The 22,070-nt window shown below is 44.2% G+C and overlaps 1 protein-coding gene across 6 annotated transcripts in view; it reads left to right on the top strand.

The window, feature by feature from the left end:
- The window catches only part of TMEM184B (transmembrane protein 184B), a 30,595-nt gene that overhangs the window by 5,044 nt on the left and 3,481 nt on the right, over positions 1-22,070 (top strand). For 2 of the 6 annotated variants that reach the window (XM_086887451.1, XM_086887452.1), the window contains exons 2-9: positions 3,878-3,961; positions 7,803-8,063; positions 10,313-10,478; positions 13,699-13,789; positions 14,329-14,404; positions 17,565-17,656; positions 17,954-18,123; positions 20,078-20,272. In XM_086887451.1, the coding sequence (XP_086743577.1) occupies positions 3,953-3,961; positions 7,803-8,063; positions 10,313-10,478; positions 13,699-13,789; positions 14,329-14,404; positions 17,565-17,656; positions 17,954-18,123; positions 20,078-20,272 (1,060 nt within the window). In that variant the 5' untranslated portion in view covers positions 3,878-3,952. Of the gene's footprint in view, positions 1-3,877; positions 3,962-7,802; positions 8,064-10,312; positions 10,479-13,698; positions 13,790-14,328; positions 14,405-17,564; positions 17,657-17,953; positions 18,124-20,077; positions 20,273-21,144; positions 21,169-22,070 lie in introns of all 6 variants that reach the window. The other 4 variants (XM_086887450.1, XM_086887453.1, XM_086887454.1 and 1 more) reach the window with 4 other exon arrangements.

Here is a 22,070-nt window from a genome sequence, read left to right as displayed (position 1 = left end):
CAGCAATAATGAAATGGATTTATAGTGAGTGTGGCCTTGGGTGCTTTGTTGAGAATCACTGATTTTACTTCTGCAGTGCTCATCACTAAATGTCTGCATCAGAGGATGATTGCTGGGGAAGTCAGATGTGCCATTGCCCTCATATGCACCACTGCACAGTTGCCTAGACCTGTGATAAGATGTCTGGGCTCTTTCAGCTCATTTACTTGCTAAATTGAAGTATGGATGTGATCTGATAGATTCTATATGTCATCTTCTGTGTGGAAGGTATACTCTAGTGTATTAGAAATACTTCGTGTGTGACTGCCACAAGTTCAATACTTTTCCACGCTGCTGTAGAGTTTGAGTTCTGATTCTTTTTAAAGAAACTGTATACCCTGTGGTAACTTTAAAACTGTTGTCTGCCCTGTCTTGGCACTCAGAGATGGGAAACAATGAATACAAGTGGTGTTGGAATAAGTTCTGATTTGACTTCGTTCTTGAGAGTTTGGAAAATGAAATGCAAACATCTTCTGTCATGTGGGACCCAACTGTTTACAGCACACCCTTTTTCCTTCTTGCCTCTTTCCCCTCTGCCAGTTGCAAAATATCTTTATACTCTTTCTGTGTTTGTCCCCTGGGAGCAGAAGACTTGCTTGGCTTGTGTGGAGTGGGGGCTGTTGGGAGTATGGGAAAGGGACGCAGTTCGTGGCCCAGGAGTGTTTGATCCTGTTCTCAAAGGAGAGGTTGGAAGGAAGGTTGGGGAACATCCCTTCTCCTCCTCTCCCTCCCCCTTTCTCTTTTTTTTCTGTCCCCTTCCAAAAAAAGGGATTGGATGTTGGATGTTGACCTATCACAATGTGGGTCAGTCCACACACCAAAAAAAAAAAAAAAAAAAAAAGGAGGAGGAGGATGGGGGGAGGAGGGCTGTGCAAATACAGTGAGACAACAGAAATTAATAGAGCAGAAAAAAACTCTGGAAAGAGGAGTGCATGGCTCAGGGTAAAAGGGTTTTGTTGTTGATTCTGAGTTTTTAATGGGCGCATGGGGAGGGGGAAGCTTCTCTTAGGATGACTATGGGCTAGTAAAATTGGTGAGGGCTGTGTGAGCTGCAAGTGGAGAAAATTTTTGTGGTATTCTCAGATTTTAATTTCCCTAAAACAAGAAACATAGGGGTGTGACTTTGTTGAAGGTTAAATTGTTTGTGTGTACAGTGCGGTCTTATATGTATGTAGGCATTGGTTCATGTCTTGAGTATGGCTTAGTGGGTGTGTACCTTGCCCTGTGGTTTGGTCTTCCTTAGGTGCCTGACTCCTCTACCTTCTGCTTCTGGGCTAATGGCTTCCTGCTCCACTCTTGCTGACCCTACTGGTCTTCTATCCCAGTGGCCCTTTCCCCTTGTTTCACTGACTGTACCAACAGCTGTAAAATTGTGACTGGGGCATCTCTTCAGACTGCTTGCTCTAAAGAAATAACACTGAGGAGAACTACATTTGGATCTGCATTTGTTGGGCAGACAGACAAGCACATTAAGCTGACACGGAGTGCAGCAACTGCAGATGCAAGCGCTGCGTGTGTTTGTAAGCCTGGTGGGTGCCCGTCTTGTGGCTGAGCACAGCACTGCTCATGTGTGTTCAGAGTTACCCATGTGTACCTTTGTGTCAGGTGTGTGTTGTGGGGTGTCTTTCACCAGCTTGAAATTAGGAAAGCTTTACCCAGCATGAGCAGTAAAATGTAAATGAGTTGTACTAGTTAAAATTGCATGCCAGATCACATACTTAACTCTGATTGTTTTGGGAGTGCTGCTGGAGAGCTTAAAAATGCACTGTTGGGACCTTCTCATGTCTCATAGCTAAGTAAACTAGATGCCACCCCAGAGAGCAAAAGCAGTTCAAGAAGTAATAAATGTAAAAGCATTTGATTTTTCTTGGATTGCTATCGCTGATTTCAGCTGTGCCAATGACTCTCTTACTGCGTACTGCTATCTTGTCCTATCTACCTGTTCCTTTTCCTCTCTTTTGCCATTTCAGCTGGTGATGCCATCCCCTTGGGTGTTGAAAAGACCTTAGATTAATTATTTATCATATAAAACTAGCATAATAGAAAGATCTGATCCCAGTTGGCAGTTCTAGGCATTGTTATAATTTAAAATAGTCGAAAATAAACCTTGAACCATTTTGTCCTGTGTTTTTGTATTTCTTGTAAGTCTAGGGCACATTGTCAAAAAACACTAAGCTGCTGCTTTCACTAATATAAAGCTCTTGCTTGTGTCCTAATAAATGCAGAAAGTTCAGGATCTCATTTGTCTACTGCATGGTACTTCTGTATTGGCCTTTTTGGCTCCAAAATAAAGATAATTTAATGGTGAAACTCTTGAAGGAGTAAGAATTTGAGGGGAATGGAAAATGTTTTTGTGGTATTTTAACAAAGTTCACTTTGGTGGGTATTTAAAGCAATGTAAGTGTGGAGTAGGTTTTAAGGGAGAACGTTGTCTCGTTGCTCTCCAAGAGAACCTTGCAGCCAGGTCATTTGTGTTTTTTTGGTTGGTGTCTTGCACAGCAGAAGGAGGCTTAGCTGTTAAGACTCTTCCATGGGATAGCTTTGCGTATCATTCTTTGCTCCCTCAGCAGTTTAGAAATTAAATACTTTCAGCCTCGGATGAGATGATCTATTTTAAAAACAGAGATTGTGTTTGCAGATGGGAGAGAACAGCTTCCGAGTCCTGTAATTTGGGGATCTTTTCCTATTGGCAGTGAGGTAGGTCTTGCTCAGAGCAGGCAAACACCTCCTCCTTTACTAGACTGTGGTTGAATATTCACATGTAGCTCTTGGAACTGAGGGACCACATCTGAACCTTTCTTCCCTCCTCTTATATCACTTTTGTTGTATCAGAAATGAGCTTTTCGTATTTTTGCTCATTTATCTTTATGTAGAAATAGATCCTCCTCAGTGGTAACATTTTCCATGCCTTTATGCAAGCCAAAAATGATGGGTTTTTTTTTGCTTTTGCTACATCCTGTTTTCTGTTTTGAGTTTATTTTCAGCAGAAGCTGCCATGTTAATGTTGGAAACAGGAGGTCTCTGTTCCCAAAAGGTACAGGACTGGCAGTCTGCTCCAGATGGAGAATTAGTGTGCTGTTTTTTCTGTGGATGCAGGCCATGCAGACACATCCCTGCTACTTAACATTGTGTGGTCTCATTAAGAGAACTGGTCCCCCATGCCATTTGGAGCTTCTTCTCTATGAAGAATATTAGTAACAGTGTTCTGCATCTCTGGGTTTTTATCAGGATAGTTATCTTGATAGAAATAGCTTTGATAGCTATTGATAGAATAGGCTTTGTTTTGTTTTATTTTCCCTTCCTTGCATTGAGAGCCCTCCCTATTATTCCTAAAGTGTTTTCAGAAGATGTGTTAGGTAAGTGTAAGAGCTGCTAGTTTGATGATTAAGCTAATGCCCTGGCAGCACAAGGCCTTGCTTTGCTCTAATGTACATAACTTATAATGACATCTGCGCAGGAACAGCTGGCAGCTTGTAGGGGATGGGGGTGTGATCTCTGCCTTCCATGTTGGGAGGTGGTTGTGCATAGCCCTCACATAGACCCCAACACTGCCAGAAGCTCCTGTAGCCTATATAGAAGGCTCATGCTAGCTCTGTTTCAAATTTCCTGCAGCCCTCCTGGAATATGGCTAACCTGAAAGCTCTATGTGTTTACGCAGATGTACTTCTATGTGTGCATGTTTCCAGTTTCCAAAGTTCGGTGCTTTTCCTGGCTCTCTGTTCTGGTCCTGTTACGTTGCAGGTTACCTCCGGGGGGAGCAAGGTAGTCACTTGGAGATGGGGAAAGCTCCAAGAGTAAAATTTAAAGGTGTTGAAATATTTTCCTTTGATATATTTAGGAGAACTCTCCAGAGAGGCAGAATAAGTGTGCAAGGAACGTTACTCTGCCTTGAACTGAAAGCAGTCAGGTGGAGATGAAACATGTGAGTAGAGAAAACAGGATATGGAAAAAGAGCAAGAAGTGCTTCAAAATTTATTATGCATTACATTGGTTTGTATTGCATTGGTAATTCAGGTTTCCAAATGCCCTTAATTTGACATATGGTAATGTCAAGCGCTTTCCTCGTGGTTTGGTACCTTGCAGTGCTGGGAACTGTATGGGCAGAGAACAAAAAGATGGTTGTCCCAGGGAGCTTAAAATGCGCAAGAAACAACAGAGAAATACAGCCAGCTGGGAGGAGCACCAGGAAAGAGATCACAGCCAGGAGCTGTGACTGATGTCACAGCTGAAGTAGCGAAGTGGGAGAGTGGAGAAGATGGAAGTGAATAGGGAATAGCTTTATGGCTGTTGGGAAGTATCTTTGTACCCAGGCTTGAGAGGAAGGAGAAAAGTGTGTTGTGGCACTGACTTGGGCTGTGTTGGAGGTGAGTGTCCAAGAAATAAGTGTCAAAACACATTCACAGTGTCAGGTAAGAGGGTAGTTGCTGATACCAAGGTGCTGGATCTGTAGCTTATCAAGGCAGTATTTTTGTTGTGACATGTTCCCAGGCACCACCTTTACTGGGCTTATGTCCTGTTGCACAGTGGGAAGGGACATCTCAGAAGCAAGGCCTGTTGAGAGAGTTGCCACAGCCCACCCTCACAATGCTCTTTGTTAAAGGCGGGAGAGGAGCTAGCAGATTGAGCTGGTGGTAGTGAATGAGCTGAAATCCACTTTCCTGGTTAAGGCTCCAGTCATCTGTGCTATGACCTGTTTCTTAACTATAGATTGGAATTGCTCTCACAGCTCCAGCTTCTTGCATGCAGTAGTATTTCGTAACAGCTTTGTGCACTGCTTATACCTGTCACTGTAGCTGTGATGTGTGGGACTTGAGGAGATTAGAAGGGATCATTTGGAAGGTTTATGTTAATTTTGCAGATTTTGGAGTACAGCATTCCTTCATGTTTCACTAGCAAGGAGAATGAACTGCAAACTTATGCACAGAACAAATAAAAGGTGTCAAGGAAATAAAAAGCTGTCCTCAGGGGCAACCCTGAGTGCTCATGGGTGGGGTGGTTTGGGTAGGAGATCTGTTTTGTAAGAGAGTTTGTATATTTTCTTTCAGAAAAACAGTGGTGGAAAAAGTTATTAATTTCAATGATGGTGTGAATTGAAGGGGATTAGGTGAAGAATGATGCACAATCCTGTAATTAATGGCTGTTGATGTATAATCACAAGGGGGCAGTGTTAAGATTACATACACAACTTCAATTTATGACTGACCTTGCTTTTGAATACATAACCCCTGTCATGACAAAATGTTTGTCGATTGCTTTTTGCTGTTTCCACTTATTTTAAAATGAGTACAGAGCCACAAAAGAATTCCCTTTCAGATCCTCATTCTGTTAATGTTACTGGTGCTGCATTTGGGTCTGTGCCACTGATGTGGTTTGATTAGCTGGAGTGTGGAGGTCTAGGTCCTGTTCCTCCTGGCACCTGTGGTCTGCTGTACAGATCCTCTCCCCCATGAACTTTTGGAAGGGCTTAGCAGCTTCCTGTCTTGCATAGCTCCCAAAGTGCACTGGGATGTGCAGGACTGCAGCTGGCTGGACTTTATTTAGAGCTAGGTTAACCACAGGTGCATCTGCTCTGATTTCATTTTAGATGTGCCCTTTTTGAGCTTTGTGGAAGCACTCTCAGCACTGTGTGTATTCAGTTGCTTCAGAAATTACTTGGGTAGAAATCCCTCCTTCTCAAAGCAGTAAAAACCTTGCTAACTTGTGACATCTCCACGCACCCTCCATCTCTCCAAATTTTTAGATATGGTACAGATAATGAAATGTGTGTGTGTTTATTATGTATGCTTAGAAGCTCAAAACTTAAGATGCATTTCCAGTACTGATCAGGACTGGATAGGAATTACCCCACTGTACATGCAGTTATGAAAATCTGTAACTCAGAACAGGAATATTTTGCAAAAACAACTGGAAAGAACAAAGAAAAGCCAAGTTTGATGATTAGTTTGTAAATTAAAGCACAGCACTTATGCAGCTCTATTTATAGTAAGATAACATATGCTTAAACAAACCTGGGTATTTCCCAGGACTTTTCTTCTTCCCCCATGGAAGAAAGCAGAAAGGAGGTGGAGTAAGGACTTAAGATAATGTCAGACTGCTGCACACCAGTGATACAAGTGTGTGTTTTGGAAAAGCTTGTGTTAAAGGGCCCATTTTCATGCCTTAGTGTGCATGTGGAAAGGACTTGATACTGGCACTCTGCTTTTACTGGGCACGTGTTCCCTAGTTTATGCTGTGGCTTTAGGTGAAGCATGGCTGGGGCAGTTCCTCTGTGAATATATGTTCTCTTTTGTGTTCTGTAACAGCCTGTCAGTAGATGACAGATATGTCCTTCCCTGGTGCAGCTGTAAACTGTGGCAATGGATCATTGGCCTTTCTAAAGCCCTTTCCATCCACAGATCATAAAGGCCTGTGTAAGAGCAGTGTCTTGAGCTTTTATAGAAATACTGTTCTGAAAAATATTAAGAGTTTATCAGAAGGAGGCAGTATTACACTGTTCCCTTTGATAGCTGCATCAGAAGCAGCTCTTCTAATGGATAGAACCAATGGCTGCCTGCTTGTGATCTTGGTTTAAGTGGATTATCTTCCTACAATCCAGAGGTCACACTAGAGCCTGCTTATGACCAAATTGAAAATAATAGCTACTTTAGATCTTAGACCTTCAAGAATTTGTTCCATTGAAAGAAGATAGCTTTTTATCCAGGAAATGGCCAAGAGTCATGCTGCTTTGAAATCTTGCATATTCTTGTGTTCAGTATGTGCTTTTATGTGTCAGCTGGCTTTTAAAAGCCAATCAGGTTAAATTCACATAATGTAGAAAACAATGTAAAGTTATTAAAATTAGTAACAGGCTGGCTGAATGTACCATGCCATACAAATTTTGGTAAAAGCACGACTTTCCTGCTGTTCACACTGTCAAAGTGAGAAGAGTTTTCAGTGCATATCCTTCTGTGAGGGTGCTTTGGGCTGAGTGTGGTTTTCAACACGGCTGTAGGAGAGGTAGGCATTGCTTGCTGGAGGAATTAAGGTATTCTTCCCCCTGCCCCTTTCCTGCACAGGGACACTCTGGCACATGTGCTTGTTGCTGCTTGGTAGGCTAACCATGATGCTAGGACATAGCCCACACTCTTATGGAAAATAGAGCTCTTAACTTATGTGTGCCTGTCATCTTCCAGTTTGGATGATTTAGATACTTCCTTCTGACCTTTACAAAGGTGTGAAGTGATAGAACTAAGGGAAATGTCTTTGAATTGAGAGTAGGTTAAATTAGATATTAGGAAGAAATTCTTGGCTGTGAAAGGTGAGACAGTGGCACAGGTTGCCCAGAGGAGTTAGGGATGCTTCATCCCTGGAAGTGTTCAGGGACAGGTTTGTTGGAGCTCTGAGAAACCTGGTCTAGTGGAAGGTGTCCCTGCCCACAGCACAGTGCTTGGAACTAGATGGTCTTTAAGATCCTTTCCAACCCAAACCATCCTATGATTCTGTTATCTCTGGTGAATGCTGTATTCATCTTATATATTTTTACTGCTGAAGGGTGGTGACGATGGCATTGGCCAGATTTCATGATCTCTGGGAGGCTGTCAGAGGTTCCTGAGCACCACATGATCTGTTATATCACGAGGGGTGGCAGTAGCAGACTTACCCAGGTCCTGTTCACAAAACATGTGAGCAGCCTATTGAAAGGCATGTGAGAGACGCAAAGTTCTGTTACATTCCTGACTCCTTTCAGCTGGGTTCAATTGCTTTGTGGTTCTCTTCCCTGACAGGTCTTGCCTTGTGGGCAGCTCTTTAGCAATCCCAACTGGAACCTCACACCAAAGGGCACCATGATTATGATGACTGATGTCACTGCAGCCCCCAGATTGGGGTCAACTGCCACCACTCCAGCTGTGGCTCCTAACTTCTCCTGGATGCCAGAGGATGGCAGCCCCACGGCTGTGGAGCAGCCAATATTCCTCATGACCACTGCTGCTCAGGCTATCTCAGGTTTCTTTGTATGGACAGCTTTGCTCATCACCTGCCATCAGGTAAAACCCTGTCACTCTTATTTGTCATCCTTTCCTTTTCCCCACATGAAGGAACATTTCCGTATTGTGAATGGAGAGGAAGCACACCCTTTAAAACTAGCAGGTGTAAAACATTTGGCCATCTCTTGAAGGTTTGCAGAAAGGTGTGTTATCTCAGGCCATCCTTTCACAGTTCTTTAGCTGAATGTTGCCATTTTTTTATTGTGTCAGCTGTTGGCTAAAAGATCCTAGTCACCTGTTGTTTGACATTCCTCCTTTGATCTCCTGTGCCAGTGGATTCCACAGGCTGAAATCTTCTGCGGAAAGGAGTAGCAGGAAATGTTTCATTTTAATTTTTTCCCCTCCCCTCTGTCTGGGGCAGGTGTCCTGGGAGCCAGAATAAGTCAAACTGCATCCTGTTCTGTACCTCTCTTTCATACAGTTGTCATGTGAACTGAAAAATACAGTGGGGAAACACAAGCCCTGTTATTTATCAACCCATGTTTTGTACCTGTTGGATTGTAGATTCCAGAGTGATGACTAGAATCTAGAAAAGTACAGCCCATTGATGGAGTACAGGGGCTAGTGAAGGTTGAAGGTAAAAAATGGATTAGTCACAGATGAATAAGAGTAGCACCTGCAGTTTCACCAGCTTGGGTAACAATTACAAGTGCTGTGGATCCTCCTGTCAAATTGATCACCTGCTGAGGGTAGGAAGAAATTTTCCTCTGCAGTATAACATTGCACAGTTAGGCATTAATGCCCTCCTCTGAAGAAACTGCTGGAGGTCAGTGCCAGAAAGACACTGTTGATTGAAACACGCTGTTGTCCTCTTACATGGCAGCAGTTCCTATGCTCTCCTAGGCACATGGATCACAGGGCTCTTTTGACATCCCAAGGGCAAAGCTTGGAGTCATTTGAACTCTGGTGTCAGCTGTCTCTCTGCTGGATGAGATGTGTCACTGGGATTGTCGCAAGGCAAAAATATCTCTAAAGTTTATTAGCTTATTTTCAGTCTGTTCTTCTCAGGAAATGAGCTTTTTGTGAGCTCCTCATGGGTTAAGAAGAGGAATCGGAAGTATTTTTGAGCCCTTCAGTCAGTTTTGACCAGGGGGACAAGCAGCAGACAGCCCCTCTCCCTTACAGTTCAAAAATAAGATTGTCAATGTATGTTTTTTTAGTCTCTGGAGAATCCTCACAGCACCCCAAAATCCAGGGTGAAGCTTCAAACAAATGCTTGTATCTCTTCAGGCAGCAGAATCAGTGGTGAGGCACATATGTAATCAGCTGGCTGTTACTAATTTCAGCAGCTGGGACAACAGCTCAATGAGAATTGCTGTTCAGAGGCCTTGCCTCTCTTGACTCCATGGTCAAGAGAGTGTACCCACAAATCGTGCTGAAGCTCTGCCCATGTTATTAGGGCATTACAGGGGTTGTGCTCATCTTCAGGGTGTGCTTGTGGTCAATACCTTTTTGGGGAGGTGGGTATTCTGTAAAAAAGCATCTTAGGTGTGGGATTTAATGATGGCTCAGGAACTGTGAGTGGTGGGAGTGGATAGGGTGGGGATGCTGTGCTCCCCCCAGCCAGTGACTTAGAGGGATTGGCATTTGTGCAGTCAGACAGAACAAACTGTGTGGCTCCTTTGAGCACACTGCATGAGCTCAGTGCTCCCTTGATGGCTGACCCTTTGTGCCTGTGCTGTCACCCGTGCGCAGAATGACACCTTTTGAGCAGATGAGCTGTGGCTTATCAGCTTTGGGATGTGCTGTAAAGGGCTCTCTTAGGTTGTTTCAGGTGAAAGTCTCGAAAGCATCCAAAACAGCCAATGGAGTGTTCACAATGAGTTTGTGCTTAAGTGTGCACACCTTCCCCTCTCACGGAAAAGCGGCCTGCAGTGTTACGAATCTTAGGCACTTAAAAGAGGATAGCAGGAATGTAGGACTGATGAGTGGAAAAATGGGTATGAACAAAAAGAATGTGGGCAAGGTGATGTAAAAATAAATCAGTTCCCTATAAGAAACTAGATTAGAAATGCCTCCATTTTCTCTCCCCTCGCCTTTGCCCTCTCTGCAGACTAAGGGTTGCTATGCCAGTGCCATATGATAACAGTGATTTATCTTTTCTTTTATGTTCATCACCTTGAGGCTGCTGGAGGCAATTGAGAGGTGATTTACTGAGTTTGTTTTTCCTGGCCCAGTTGACTCTTCAGTTCTGCTTTCTCCTTTCTGCTCCACATACCGCTGATCCTGGTCTCCCCTCTCTGTCTCAGATCTACATGCATCTCCGCTGCTATAGCTGCCCAAATGAACAGCGCTACATCGTTCGGATCCTCTTCATTGTTCCCATTTATGCCTTTGACTCGTGGCTCAGTCTCCTGTTCTTCACCAATGACCAGTACTATGTTTACTTTGGCACAGTGCGGGACTGCTATGAAGGTAAGGAGGGGTCCGACAGAAAATGGGTTGGTGCTGGGAAGTCTCTGCCCTGAGAGAACTTTATTTCTGGTTGAGAACATGGAGAAAGCATTGCTGTCACCTACTGAATGGTGTGCCTAACAGGATGATCATGGCTTGCTTAGTGACTGAAAATCATAGAATGATAGGATGGTTTGTCTCAGGACAGACCTTTAAAGTTCATCTAGTGCAGCACCCCTGCCATGGGCTGGGACATCTTTCACTAGATCAGGTTGCTCAAGGCCCTGTCCAACTTGACTCTCTCCCTCACTGGCCTCTGAGCATAAGCCTTCCCTTCAGGGTTCTGTAGAGACTTAAGTTTATGGTTTTATGGGGTTGTTTGCTTCAGGAAGGTAAAAGCTTTTGGTAAAGCAAAAAAATCTGATGGTATCTGGATGTTAGAAAGTGAGGTATTGCTTAGCTCCTGTCTCTTTTAACAGTATTTAGTAGTCAGATACTTGCCTTGTCCTGTGTTCCTGCTGCAGCTTGTTAGCAATGTATTGTTCTGGTCCCATCCTGTGGCCACTTGTGTGCTTGCACAGGGTAGCACAGCAGGCACATGCTGGGGCCAGTGAAGTGTGAAGTGCTTTGGAGTCCTGTAGAAGCGAGGGTGCCACGTTCAGGATGAGCACCTGCTTGGTTTTGGCTACCTGCTGCAGTAATACCATTACCACTGTATGTCAGGGAAATGGTTACTTTCCTGTAAATGCTATTGTTACTTCCCTCCTGGTCTCATCCTGAAAGAAGCCTTTGCCCACTCAGCAGGGGATACTGCACTCCAGCAATGTCCTTTTGAGGACAATTTATCACCACACCCTCATTAAATCCTAAATCGTTGGTGTTTTGGTGAGATACGCATTGCAGAGAGTTGCCCCTGGCCATGAGAACAAGTGAATCAGCTGAAGGGACCAGCAGGCCTTCCTTCATGTCCACAACAATGCTCTGGATGCAGCAGCAGATGGCAAATGTGCACACGTGATGCAAGAAAGCATCTTTGTTTGGGCCTAGGCTTTTTTCTTTCCCCACCCTGTGCCTGTATATAGGTCTAGCAGGGAGCCTGCTGCTCTCCTAGCAACAGCCACTATCCCTCTGCCTCTCTAGCAGTGGGAGTTTGCAAACATTTGAGCATCTGCTCAGGAGGCTGCCCATGTTCCAGAGTTCACCTCGGCATGTTGGCCTGTGTGAGGCAACTACAAGTGGAGGTGAAAACATCTTTGGAAAGCAGGTTCTCTCCCTCACTTTTTCTGGAGATTGCTTCAAAACAGCCTTTTTGTCCTCTTCCTTCTCTTGCCATCCACCTGCTTTATTTCTTGGAAAGGTTTCACACTGCAAAGTGGGCTGTTAGGGAATAGTGGAAGAAGACCCTACTAATAAATTACAAAAGCTTTCTTAAGCCATTTATGGACTGTATTTTGTAGTGTGTGTTTGGAGGAGCCTCTTCTGGTGTTATTCTTTTATGTGACTGCTTCTGTACAAACTAGGATGTCAGAAACACTGACACAAATAGAGATTGTTTGGGGTTTTTTTTTTGTTATGTTGATACCATGAATACCATCTGATGGGTGTGGTTTGAGAATGGGAGAAGAGTTCTTTGCTGGTGAGATGAGCTTTGCTAGTTAATGCTTCTTTTGGGGATGAATGGACAGATATTCCTCCGTTTTGTTTTGTTTTGTTTTCTTCCTCTGATGTCATCTCTTCTCATGGTGCTTGGGGAATGGGCAACTGGTGTTGTAAAGACCACATCAGAGGGCAGGGGTCACTGGAGGACAATAGGAAAAGCTCAGCTTTTCTTCCTTTGGGTGCTGGGAGCTGTCAGCTGAGTTGCTGGAATATTGAAGGCAAAAGGGGTTACCACAGTTATTTAAATAAGTTTTCCGTGGTTGGTGTTTTCTGTCCTAATTAAAGCTCTGGCAAAATCATTACTGTGTGAACTTCATTCAATAATAGGGATTACAGATGGAATAACAATATCCCAATTACATACATAGAAGCATGTATACCATTGGCTTTTATGTGCCATAGTAGTCTTGCCAGCTAGACACGTCTACAAGCCATAAGTACAATGTTTTGAGACTATAAGTGTTTTGGGAAGCGTGGAGTATCTCTTTGCCAGGGCATAGTTTGGATGCTTATATAGAAGAATTTGTCTGACTTTGGAAGATCATTCATGTGGAAAAATTGACCTCAGGTCTAATAACTGGCTGCTTGGGGAGATCAACTTCTCAGTGTTGTACATTATTAGATTTCTGTGCTTATTTTAAAGTTCCTTGAGACTGCTGTTTCTATCCTAGCCATTTGGGGCAAAACCCAGATTTGGGTGTTGTCATTCGAGGGAATGTCCAGATGCGGGTGACCATAGTAATCTTGCAAGAAGAGTCATCTGGTCTGTCATTTTTCCCCAATGCTGTCTAGACAAATGCAGAAGTACAGTCCTTGCCCTAAAAAATCTCACAACTTTGAGGCTCCAACAGCAATTATAACAAGAGAGTGGCAGACTGGGTGTATACAGGCTCACTTCATGCACATTTAAGCGAGTTCAGGTCCCATGAAAAGGAGATAGATCTGTAGTTATGGGGAACTGAAATGGGGCAGAGTGTTAGTGGTCAGCCTGTCATCTGTACCAGGCTGCTGGGGAAGACAGAAATGAGGTGGCCTAAGGAGAAGTTTATTCAGCACACAAGAAATTTCATCTTTTTGAGAAAATGAAGCACAGAGCCTGTTTTGCAAAAGTCCCCACAAGACATGAAAACAGAGTTTCACTAATTGTTATAAACGAGTGACAAACTGTGTTCATCAGCTGAAAGGTTAAATACAGGAGATAACATATGGCTGATGGATCAGAGATACCTTTTCCAGATTATTTAGTACCAGTGTAATGTCCTGGAATAATGCACAGGAACCCTGTGAAGAATGGCATCTTTCAGATGCCAAATAAAACAGAGACTGACCACAGTTTTAAATGGTTCTGTGACCCTTTTGGCATGAGTCATGGAACTAGCCTGGGAGCTTGGCCAAACTCCCATTCAGATAGTCTTGTGAGTGCTGAGGTAGGATGATAAATGCAGTGAAAATCTGGAGTGCTTTGAAGGGAAAGGTGCTGCATAAGCAGTCCCTGCTAATGTTTGGTCTGTTGCCTGTACTCTTGGTCCTTGCACCTGTTTTGAAGTTGGTTGTCATCTTACTGTGATTGATGTCTTTGCAGCCTTTGTAATATACAACTTTCTCAGCCTCTGCTATGAGTACTTGGGAGGGGAGAGCTCCATCATGTCTGAGATCAGAGGAAAACCAATTGAGTGAGTATTGTGCTTACAGCATGACGCTGTCCTCCTTCTGTGCTCATCTACTATTTCTCTATCCCTGTCCTGAAAAACTGTGTCAGGTGGCAAATGTCTGCTGGAATTGGGCAGCATGGGTGATGATGATGATGATTTACCAGTATCTTGCTCTGAGACATATCAGGCTGATCACATCCTCTTAGGCAAGCTGGACTGATTCACAATTTTTCTGGACACCTGCCTATTCCTTTGTTTATTTTCTTACTCCCTTCTCCTCCTTTGATTCTTTTTTGTCTTCAGTTGACTGTGTGTCTCCTCTAGGATCTATGTTTCTCCCCATGCTACTCAATGACAGGAAAAAAAAAATTGCAATGCATAGTCAGGATGTTGTTTTACCCATGTCTCTAAAAGAGGGTATGGCCATAACTGTAGGCATTGTTGGAGAAAGCACCAGTCGTGCAACTTTGCTACAGAGAAGTAGATAAAGAGGGTAGGAATCTTGCAGTCTTGCCCAAATCTTGCTTGTCAACTCTGTCATCTTGTCTTGGTTCTTTCAGGTCCAGCTGTGTGTATGGGACTTGCTGTCTGTGGGGAAAGACATATTCAATTGGATTCCTGAGATTCTGCAAACAGGTATGGGCTGGAGGAACTGGGATATTGTGCAGAAATTAAGTATGTGGGGGTGGCAATGGTGCCTTTTCCTGCTGGATTTCTGAGGTCTTTGAGAGGGACTCTAATAGCATTTTGAGAGGCCTGCAGACTGCTGAGGAGGTGTTTCAGGGTTGGTTTGTTTGTTAAGAATGATTTTAACATATTAAGAATTATTTTAACATTTTCTACTCAACCCCACATCAGGAAGGCCTTAGTTTAAGACACAAGTTCTCTCCTGGAACTGATGTTAATCCTAGGAAGAAACTCTTTTCCTTTCTGGATTACAGAGGTCTCAACTCTAAGAAATTGATGTCTGTGTTGTGTCACAGACACCCCACAGTTGTGTAATTTCTGCTGAATTCCCAGTGCTGCTGTTGTGGTTTGGAGCTGAAGAGGGGGTGGAGGTTAAGCATGACACATTGGTTTGTAGGAGGAACCGAGTATTGCTCACCATGTGTGTCTGTCTGTGCTGAGCTGGGTATGTCGAGGGCGGGTGAATGGGGGAGACCTAAACCTCTGTACTGCCCTTGTCTGCGCCTTGCAGGTCAGTCACCTCTGGCTGTCATGAAACAGCAGGTGAATTTCAAGGCCTTGCTCACTTGCTGAAACGAACACAGGAGGTTTCTGTGGAGGCAGTGTGAGGCAGGTCTGGTTCTCTGAAAGAATTCAGATCATTGTAATTTCAGTCAGCAGGTCTAGATATCTGCCCTGGCTTCTCCTGAACATCATGGGCCATCTTCTGTGTTTTAGCAATATGCAGGAACATCAGAAGTACAGTGCAGCCTCATGGAAATATCTAGTGTTAAGCTGTGCTGCACAAGTGGCCATTTTCAAAGGAGCACTTCTTTTGTGTATCTGTTCTGTTTGTCCCTGCCCCATATTTTGTCCTTAAAGCTTTTCTGTTTTCCTGCCTGATACTTTTCTTCTCTGATCTGAACCCAGTATGTTGCTTCAGCTGTTTCTCATGGGTTTTATCTGGGCACCCTTTGGTTGATTCACTGCATTACCTATTCTTATTTCTCCTAATGTTAACTTCTACCTTTTAAATATATTGTAAACAGATGTAACACCCATGAACGTGAATGAATGCTGGAGAAATAAATTCCTGTAGATTTCTTGCTTCTCATTTCCCACAGCCTCTTGCAGTTATCATCACCTGGGTTGCACGTGTCTGTGTTTGGAAAGTTTGTTCACAACAGTGAAGACTAGAAGCACACTTTGGGGAATGGGGAAGGTGTGTTTTTTTCTACTGACCTTCACAGATCCCAGCTTGTTTGGCAACTCTGTCATTGGTAGATATTTTGCTTTTTTTTTTGCTGGTATCTGGCAGCAATTTTTCTACTCGTGCCTACCCTTTGCTAACTGCTAAGTCTGCTGTGGAGGCTGTGAGGGAGGTGTATTGCGAAGAGATGCTTAAATACTTCCATCCTTCTTGGCTTGAACTTAAATATTGTCTTGGTGAGAAATTGTTGATGTCAAGGTTCACTTTCTGGTACTTCTAGACTTCCAGGATTTTTGGGGAAGACCTTTCAAGGCAAAATCCTGGGAAGGCTGGTGTGAAAGGGCAACAGAACAAATGTCAGTGCTGATGTGTGCAGTATCCACCACCATGCTGATCAGGAAGAGGAATGTGCTGAAAGGAACACCTTGTCCTTTTTAGTCCTGTTCTCATCATCTCCGGCACTTCTGTTCCTTTCCATCACCACCTGCCCATGTTCTCTTCTTTCCAATCCCTTTCATCATGGAGGAATCTGCGTGTTATAAACATTTTTTTTACCACCTTCACACCATCCCCCCACTACTTTTCTCAGGCAGGTGCCTGTTGTGGGTCAGTCAGTCTGCCTGTATTGCCTGTGGACCTCCAGCAGTGTGCTGGTGTTTGTGGTGTGAAATCTGAACAGCTTGTTTCCTTAAAGATGTCTTGATCAGTATTCTTTGCTGGGCCTCTGTCTGGTGACCCTCACACATGGGTCACACACCATCCATGTGCTTCCCATATGCTGTAGCATCTTCTAGGGAAGCAGCTAAAAATAGTACATGGTGGTTTGGATTGCAGGGAAATGGTTAAAACGTCCCCAAATCGGAAGGAGGGGAAGCTCAGAGGATGGAGTTGTTTACCAATTAGCTTGACCTTTTCCAGTTCACATATTTAAAGTGACTCACTAACTGGCATGTGCTGGGGTTTTTAATCTCCTTGAAGTCTTATGACCACTAACAAATTGCATCGTATCCAAAGCAATTATTACTGTTTGGTTTTACCTTCTTCCCTTACATAGCCCTCCCCACATGCGCACAGGTCAGCACCTACCCAGGCTCTTCCAGCCTCCTTAAGGGAGACACAGGTCACATCTCTTCAGGGAGGCATTTTTAGGGCCATAAGTCTTCCCTTTTCTAGGACTTTGAAGTTCAACATCTGCAGAAAGTTGAAGAATGCGGTGGCTTTGAGAGAACACTCCGTCCCAATAGGAGCAGTAGTTTATACAGGCAGAATGGATAGAGCAGATCCCAAGTGCCACAGAATCTTTGGGGAGATTCAGTAAAGGTCATGTGGATGACAACAGAATAGCTCTTAACTTGTGTGTGGCAATACATATTGCTGTGTTTACAAAATGCTTTAATATTGTGGCAGTTGTCAAAAGTTCCTCCTCAGACAGCGGGGTTCCCCTCCAATCTAGAGGACCTTTTTGCCTAACTTTGTGACAACTATGGATTAGAGTTTGCTTTCCTTCCCCACTGTCTCTGCCAAACTTGCTCTGTCTATGCCATAGCACAGGGTGGGATTTTTTGTTTTTCATACTGTTACAGTGCATAAATGTAGTGCAGTGCAGCCTGTGAAAAGCAGCTCTGAAAGAGTGGGGCTGAGCATCTTCTAGGAGCAACCCTACAGAGAGGTTTTTCTCCCCATTCTGGACAAGTAGATAGCACTTGTACATCTTCTGAAACGACTTCATCTCCTTCTGGGTGCTGCAGTCCTCAAGCACAATCAATTAGCAAGTGGCAGGGGTCAGTCAGACCTCTTGGTGGGGCTGGATTGTGTTGTCTTGCTGAGTGGTCCCAGTGGACACTCCATTGTGCTTACTGGTTTGACAGCTTGTCCTCTTGCACCACCTGCTTTCTCATTCCTCCCCTCTCGTTCCTGTAGGCCACTCTGCAGTTCTGTGTGGTGAAGCCCCTCATGGCCATCAGCACAGTCATCCTTCAGGCCTTTGGCAAGTACCAGGATGGTGACTTTGAGTAAGTCTATTTATTTAGCTTGCAAGATTTGGCTGCCCCTTCTCTGCCTGGCTTTGGTTATTGTCCTTGTGTGTGCTGAGTCATGAGAAAAGATGGGACTACATGGGCTGATGTGTATGAGAAAAGAAGGCAGAGGTAGCCTTCTTTTAGTTTCATGTTTCTTCTACCTTGTTTTGGGGGTGGGAATGGGACAGGGAGGTAGGAAGGAAATGGACTTTTGGAACTCTCCATTGACAGTGCAAAGGGGAAAACATCATGCTGAAATTTCAGGCATTCATATATATCTTCTCTTTTCAGTGTAACCAGTGGCTACCTCTATGTGACGATCATCTACAACATCTCTGTCAGCCTGGCACTGTATGCCCTCTTCCTTTTCTACTTTGCCACACGTGAGCTGCTCAGTCCCTATAGCCCAGTCCTCAAGTTCTTCATGGTGAAGTCTGTCATCTTCCTGTCCTTCTGGCAAGGTGAGCTGCTTTTCCCTTCCCATGGTAGGCACAGAGAGCTCTCTGCAGGGGCTCAGACACAAGAGTTGATAGAGCAGATGTTGACTAATAGACAGAATGTCTTTCTGTATTCCATTTGGTTTATAGTCGTTCATTGCTTTTCTCTGGGAAACCTGTTTTGCTCAGTTTAATTTTTGTTTATATGCCCCTGAATCCTTATTATCCCTCTGTGTGTGTGTGTGCAAAGGAATATGTACCTGGCAAAATCAGCTGATAGGCTGAAGAGTCTTCTGCATTCCTGAAACAGTCATAAAGCACAAGCTGCCAACATTTTATCTGCATGCTGCCATTTTATTGATTAAAGCGGCACATCTAAAAATTTTTAGTGCTTTTTTTAGTGCTCTATAAATAAAATTTTAATGGTGTGTCTGTGATGTATGTGAAGCAGCAAGCTGGCTGGATGCAGTGTGTGCTGCCACAGAACCACCGCCGGGAGAAGGACATTCAGAATTCATACACATGAAGTCGGAAAGTTGAAATTCCACCTAAGCTTAGTGCTTCTGACTAATTGGCTCTAAGCATTTCCCTGTTCAATGCCCTACTTAAGTTTACTGAGTTGCACTTCAAAGACTAATTGAGTAGGAACTTAGGTGGAATTTAGGCTGTTGGAGTATAACGCAACCTCCCTGTTTACAGACAAACTAATAAGCTGTCTAGTTTATCATCTTGAGGCATCTGGTCATGCATTTTGTCTTCTCTGAAATTTTTCAGCCACCAAGCTGTGGACAGGGAGAAACTTCTTTATTGCAGCAGTGTGTCAAAAAACACTAATATGCTTAAATGAAAAGTTCTGTTACTTCAGTTCTTGTTCTAGCTAGTGCAAGTGCTGATGTTGCAAAATATGGAATATGTCAAAATTTTCTTAAGAAAGGATGTTCTTTAGTGTTTGATCTTTGTGTGCTTTCAACTCTGATCAACAAGAAAAGAGGTTTAATCTGTGAAACAGCAGCTAACAAACGAACTCCAAGTGATGTCCAGGTGTTAGAAAGACAAATTACTTGACAGTAGAATTGCCTTGTTAAGGTTTAAGGATCAACATTTTTCAGTGACCTCAGGGGAGGTTTACAAAGCTTGGGAAGAAGGATGTACCACAGATAGTGGATGTTAAGAATGCAGAATTCACAAGCCACAAATACATTTGCCAAAACCCCCAAGATAAGGAAGAAACTAATAAAGACAGCTCAGCAACTGTGCTGAATCAGCTCCAACAGAGTAAGAGGTCATTCTGGCAGGGGGAGATCGTGGCCACTGATCCAAGAAACCACTGACTCGAAAGGAGAGAAAGATAGACTGATCATGCAGACTAATTAGCATGAGCAGTGAGAGGATCATTAACCAGTAGAAGACAGAATACTAATTAAAAAGAGAATTAAGTAATTTTTAGCCAAGGAACATTAGTGGCTTTGTTTGCTAAAGTGTATAAATAGCAAAAAGCTTTGGTAGTCATCATGCTGGCATTGTGGATTTGCCAGCCAGCACCCCTTTCTATGCAGAACTGTAAATAAGCCAAATACCTTGACTCTTTGTGTGGATTGCCCTCTTGCACATTGTGTGAAAGTACCTATTTTGGGACAACACTGAGATCACAGGATTGTTTACAGAAATATCTGACTCTTCTTACTCTTTTGGACTTGATAAAGTCCTGCAGCAGTTAGCTCCACAGTATATGTGTCAGTTGAGAATAGAAGAGGATCAGTGCTTGAACATTCTTTGCCTAAATGTATTTGTCTCATTTTATTCTTCTGTTCTCCGTTGTACAAGTGACTATAGGTGAGTGTTTGTAGCCCACTCTGTAGTCCCCGTGGTGAGTGGGGTTGTGTTGAGGACATACAGCACAAAGAGCTATTTCCATTCTTTGCATTTACTGTGAGACCATGTTTCCTGCACATTTACATGAGCTTATTACTTTGTTTAGGGATGCTGTTGGCCATCTTAGAAAAGTGCGGTGCCATCCCCAAAATCCACTCCGCTAATGTGTCTGTGGGTGAAGGCACAGTAGCTGCTGGCTATCAAGACTTCATCATTTGTGTGGAGATGTTCTTTGCAGCCATTGCCCTGCGCCATGCCTTCACATACAAGGTGTACGTGGACAAGAGAATTGATGCCCAAGGTAGGAAGTATGCTAGTGCATATGGCTTGTCTCTTTGGTAGTGAGACTGGGTGGAGACCATCCCTCAGGCAGCCAGCACATTGATACGACTCCCAGCTCGACAGCTTGGAAAACACCACATCCCCTCCTGTGTGGTGTCTGAACAGATTCATTGTGCAAGAGCTCTCTGGGGCAGAAACCTTGCCTGAATTGCACTGTTCCCTTTTCGGTTCTCCAGTATGCCACCCACGACAACTTGTTGCAGACCTGAGGGCTGTAAGGTGTTGCATTGTTTCGGTGGAGTGGGTTTGTCCTTCTTCCCATCTCCCCAAAGGGAAACTCCATTGCTCCAGATTGTGCAAGACTGGAGGCAGGAGGGACAGGGCCTAAAACAGTCTGTTTTGAATCTGGCTTGGGAAGATGAGGCTGTGCTTTGGCAATATGTTTGTCACAGAGGAGGAGGAGGACCTTCCTGTAATGACTTTTTGAGGGCTGGGCTGCTATAAGGAAGGTTCTTATTTTGGGGAAGAGGAAGATGGCTGTTACGTCTGGGAAAAGGGGGTTTTACGCCTACTCTGTGCAGTGTTTTCCAAATAAAGGGATTCCTTCCTTCTCGGGGAGATCTGGGCTGAGGTGCTGGAAGACAGCAGTCCTCAGGCAGCGTTGATGTAGTTGACCCCTCCATCCGAGTCAGCCCCAGAGGTTTTGAAAAACAGTGCTTGGGGGGGAGATGAGATCTGTGGGTGGTGAAAGGGTAAACTACAGATCAGTACAGTGGGGAATGTTTCGGCGGTGGGCCTTGTTCAGTTCTTGTTATTTCCTCTTTCTCTGTCTCTGTCTCTTTCCTCTTCCTTTTATCTCTCCCTTGCTTTGGCCACTGGTCCCTGATGCAGCTGTTCCATCATATGGGCCATACGGTAGGTACAGCATGCTTTGTGTGTTTGTCTCAGTTGGTTTTTAGCTGGGATGCTGTTCTCTCCTGATTCCCAGCCTGCCTACGACCTCCCCTGTCCCTTGTTCCCCTTTCCTTATAAGTCTGTAACTCCACCGCCTCACACAGCTGCTTTAGGGTTGTCGGGATTATAAGTAGTGTAACAGCCACGTGGGCATTAACGCATAGCTTTAGAGCATTTGTGTCAGAGCTGTGGGAATCTCTCTCCAAAGAGTTGTGCAGGCTCCCAAAGGAGCTGCTCTCACCCCAGCCTCCCTTCACTTTTATAATTGCCACAGATGATCAGCATACTTTGGTTCTCTGGGGAGCTCATCCCATAATGGAGCAGAGCCAGAAGCCCACACTGGAAATGGAATCTAGAAGCCATGAGACATGGCATCTCCTAGAAGGACACACAGCTTCCCTCTGTGCTTAGCACTTGGGTGGTACATTTTCCAGCTGCTGCTTTCTTCATGGTATCATCATGACACGTGGGGTAGTTCTGCCTCTAGTACCACCAGTTTCCCTCCTTTCCTTACTTTGCGCTGCTTTTTACTTGTATGATGTCTTTCCCATGGGCACTTTGGTACCACCTAGCAGTCTTAATTTCTAGTGGGTGGAATGGCAGATGCCATTTCTCCTATATTTTTAGAATTTACTTAGTTTTTGTCTTCTGAAAGTGTTTAGAGGAGCACCTCCCTACCTGGCTGTATTTGTTGCACACCCAGGCCAGCACTAATAGTGTGTAGTGGAGGTTGTCACTGTGGGTGTGTCCCGTTCCCATGGTGTGTCCCCCATTTGGTGCTGTGGTAGATTCACTTGGCTCTCAGTGGCTGGGTTGAGGAGCACCACTGGTAAAACTCAACACTATTTGTGTGGCATTTCCTC

This window comes from Cyanistes caeruleus, chromosome 4, assembly GCF_971803275.1.
Source record: "Cyanistes caeruleus chromosome 4, bCyaCae1.hap1.1, whole genome shotgun sequence".
NCBI lineage: Eukaryota > Metazoa > Chordata > Aves > Passeriformes > Paridae > Cyanistes > Cyanistes caeruleus.
Note: the sequence above shows the minus strand (reverse complement) of the source record. Positions and strands in the feature narration are given on the sequence as shown.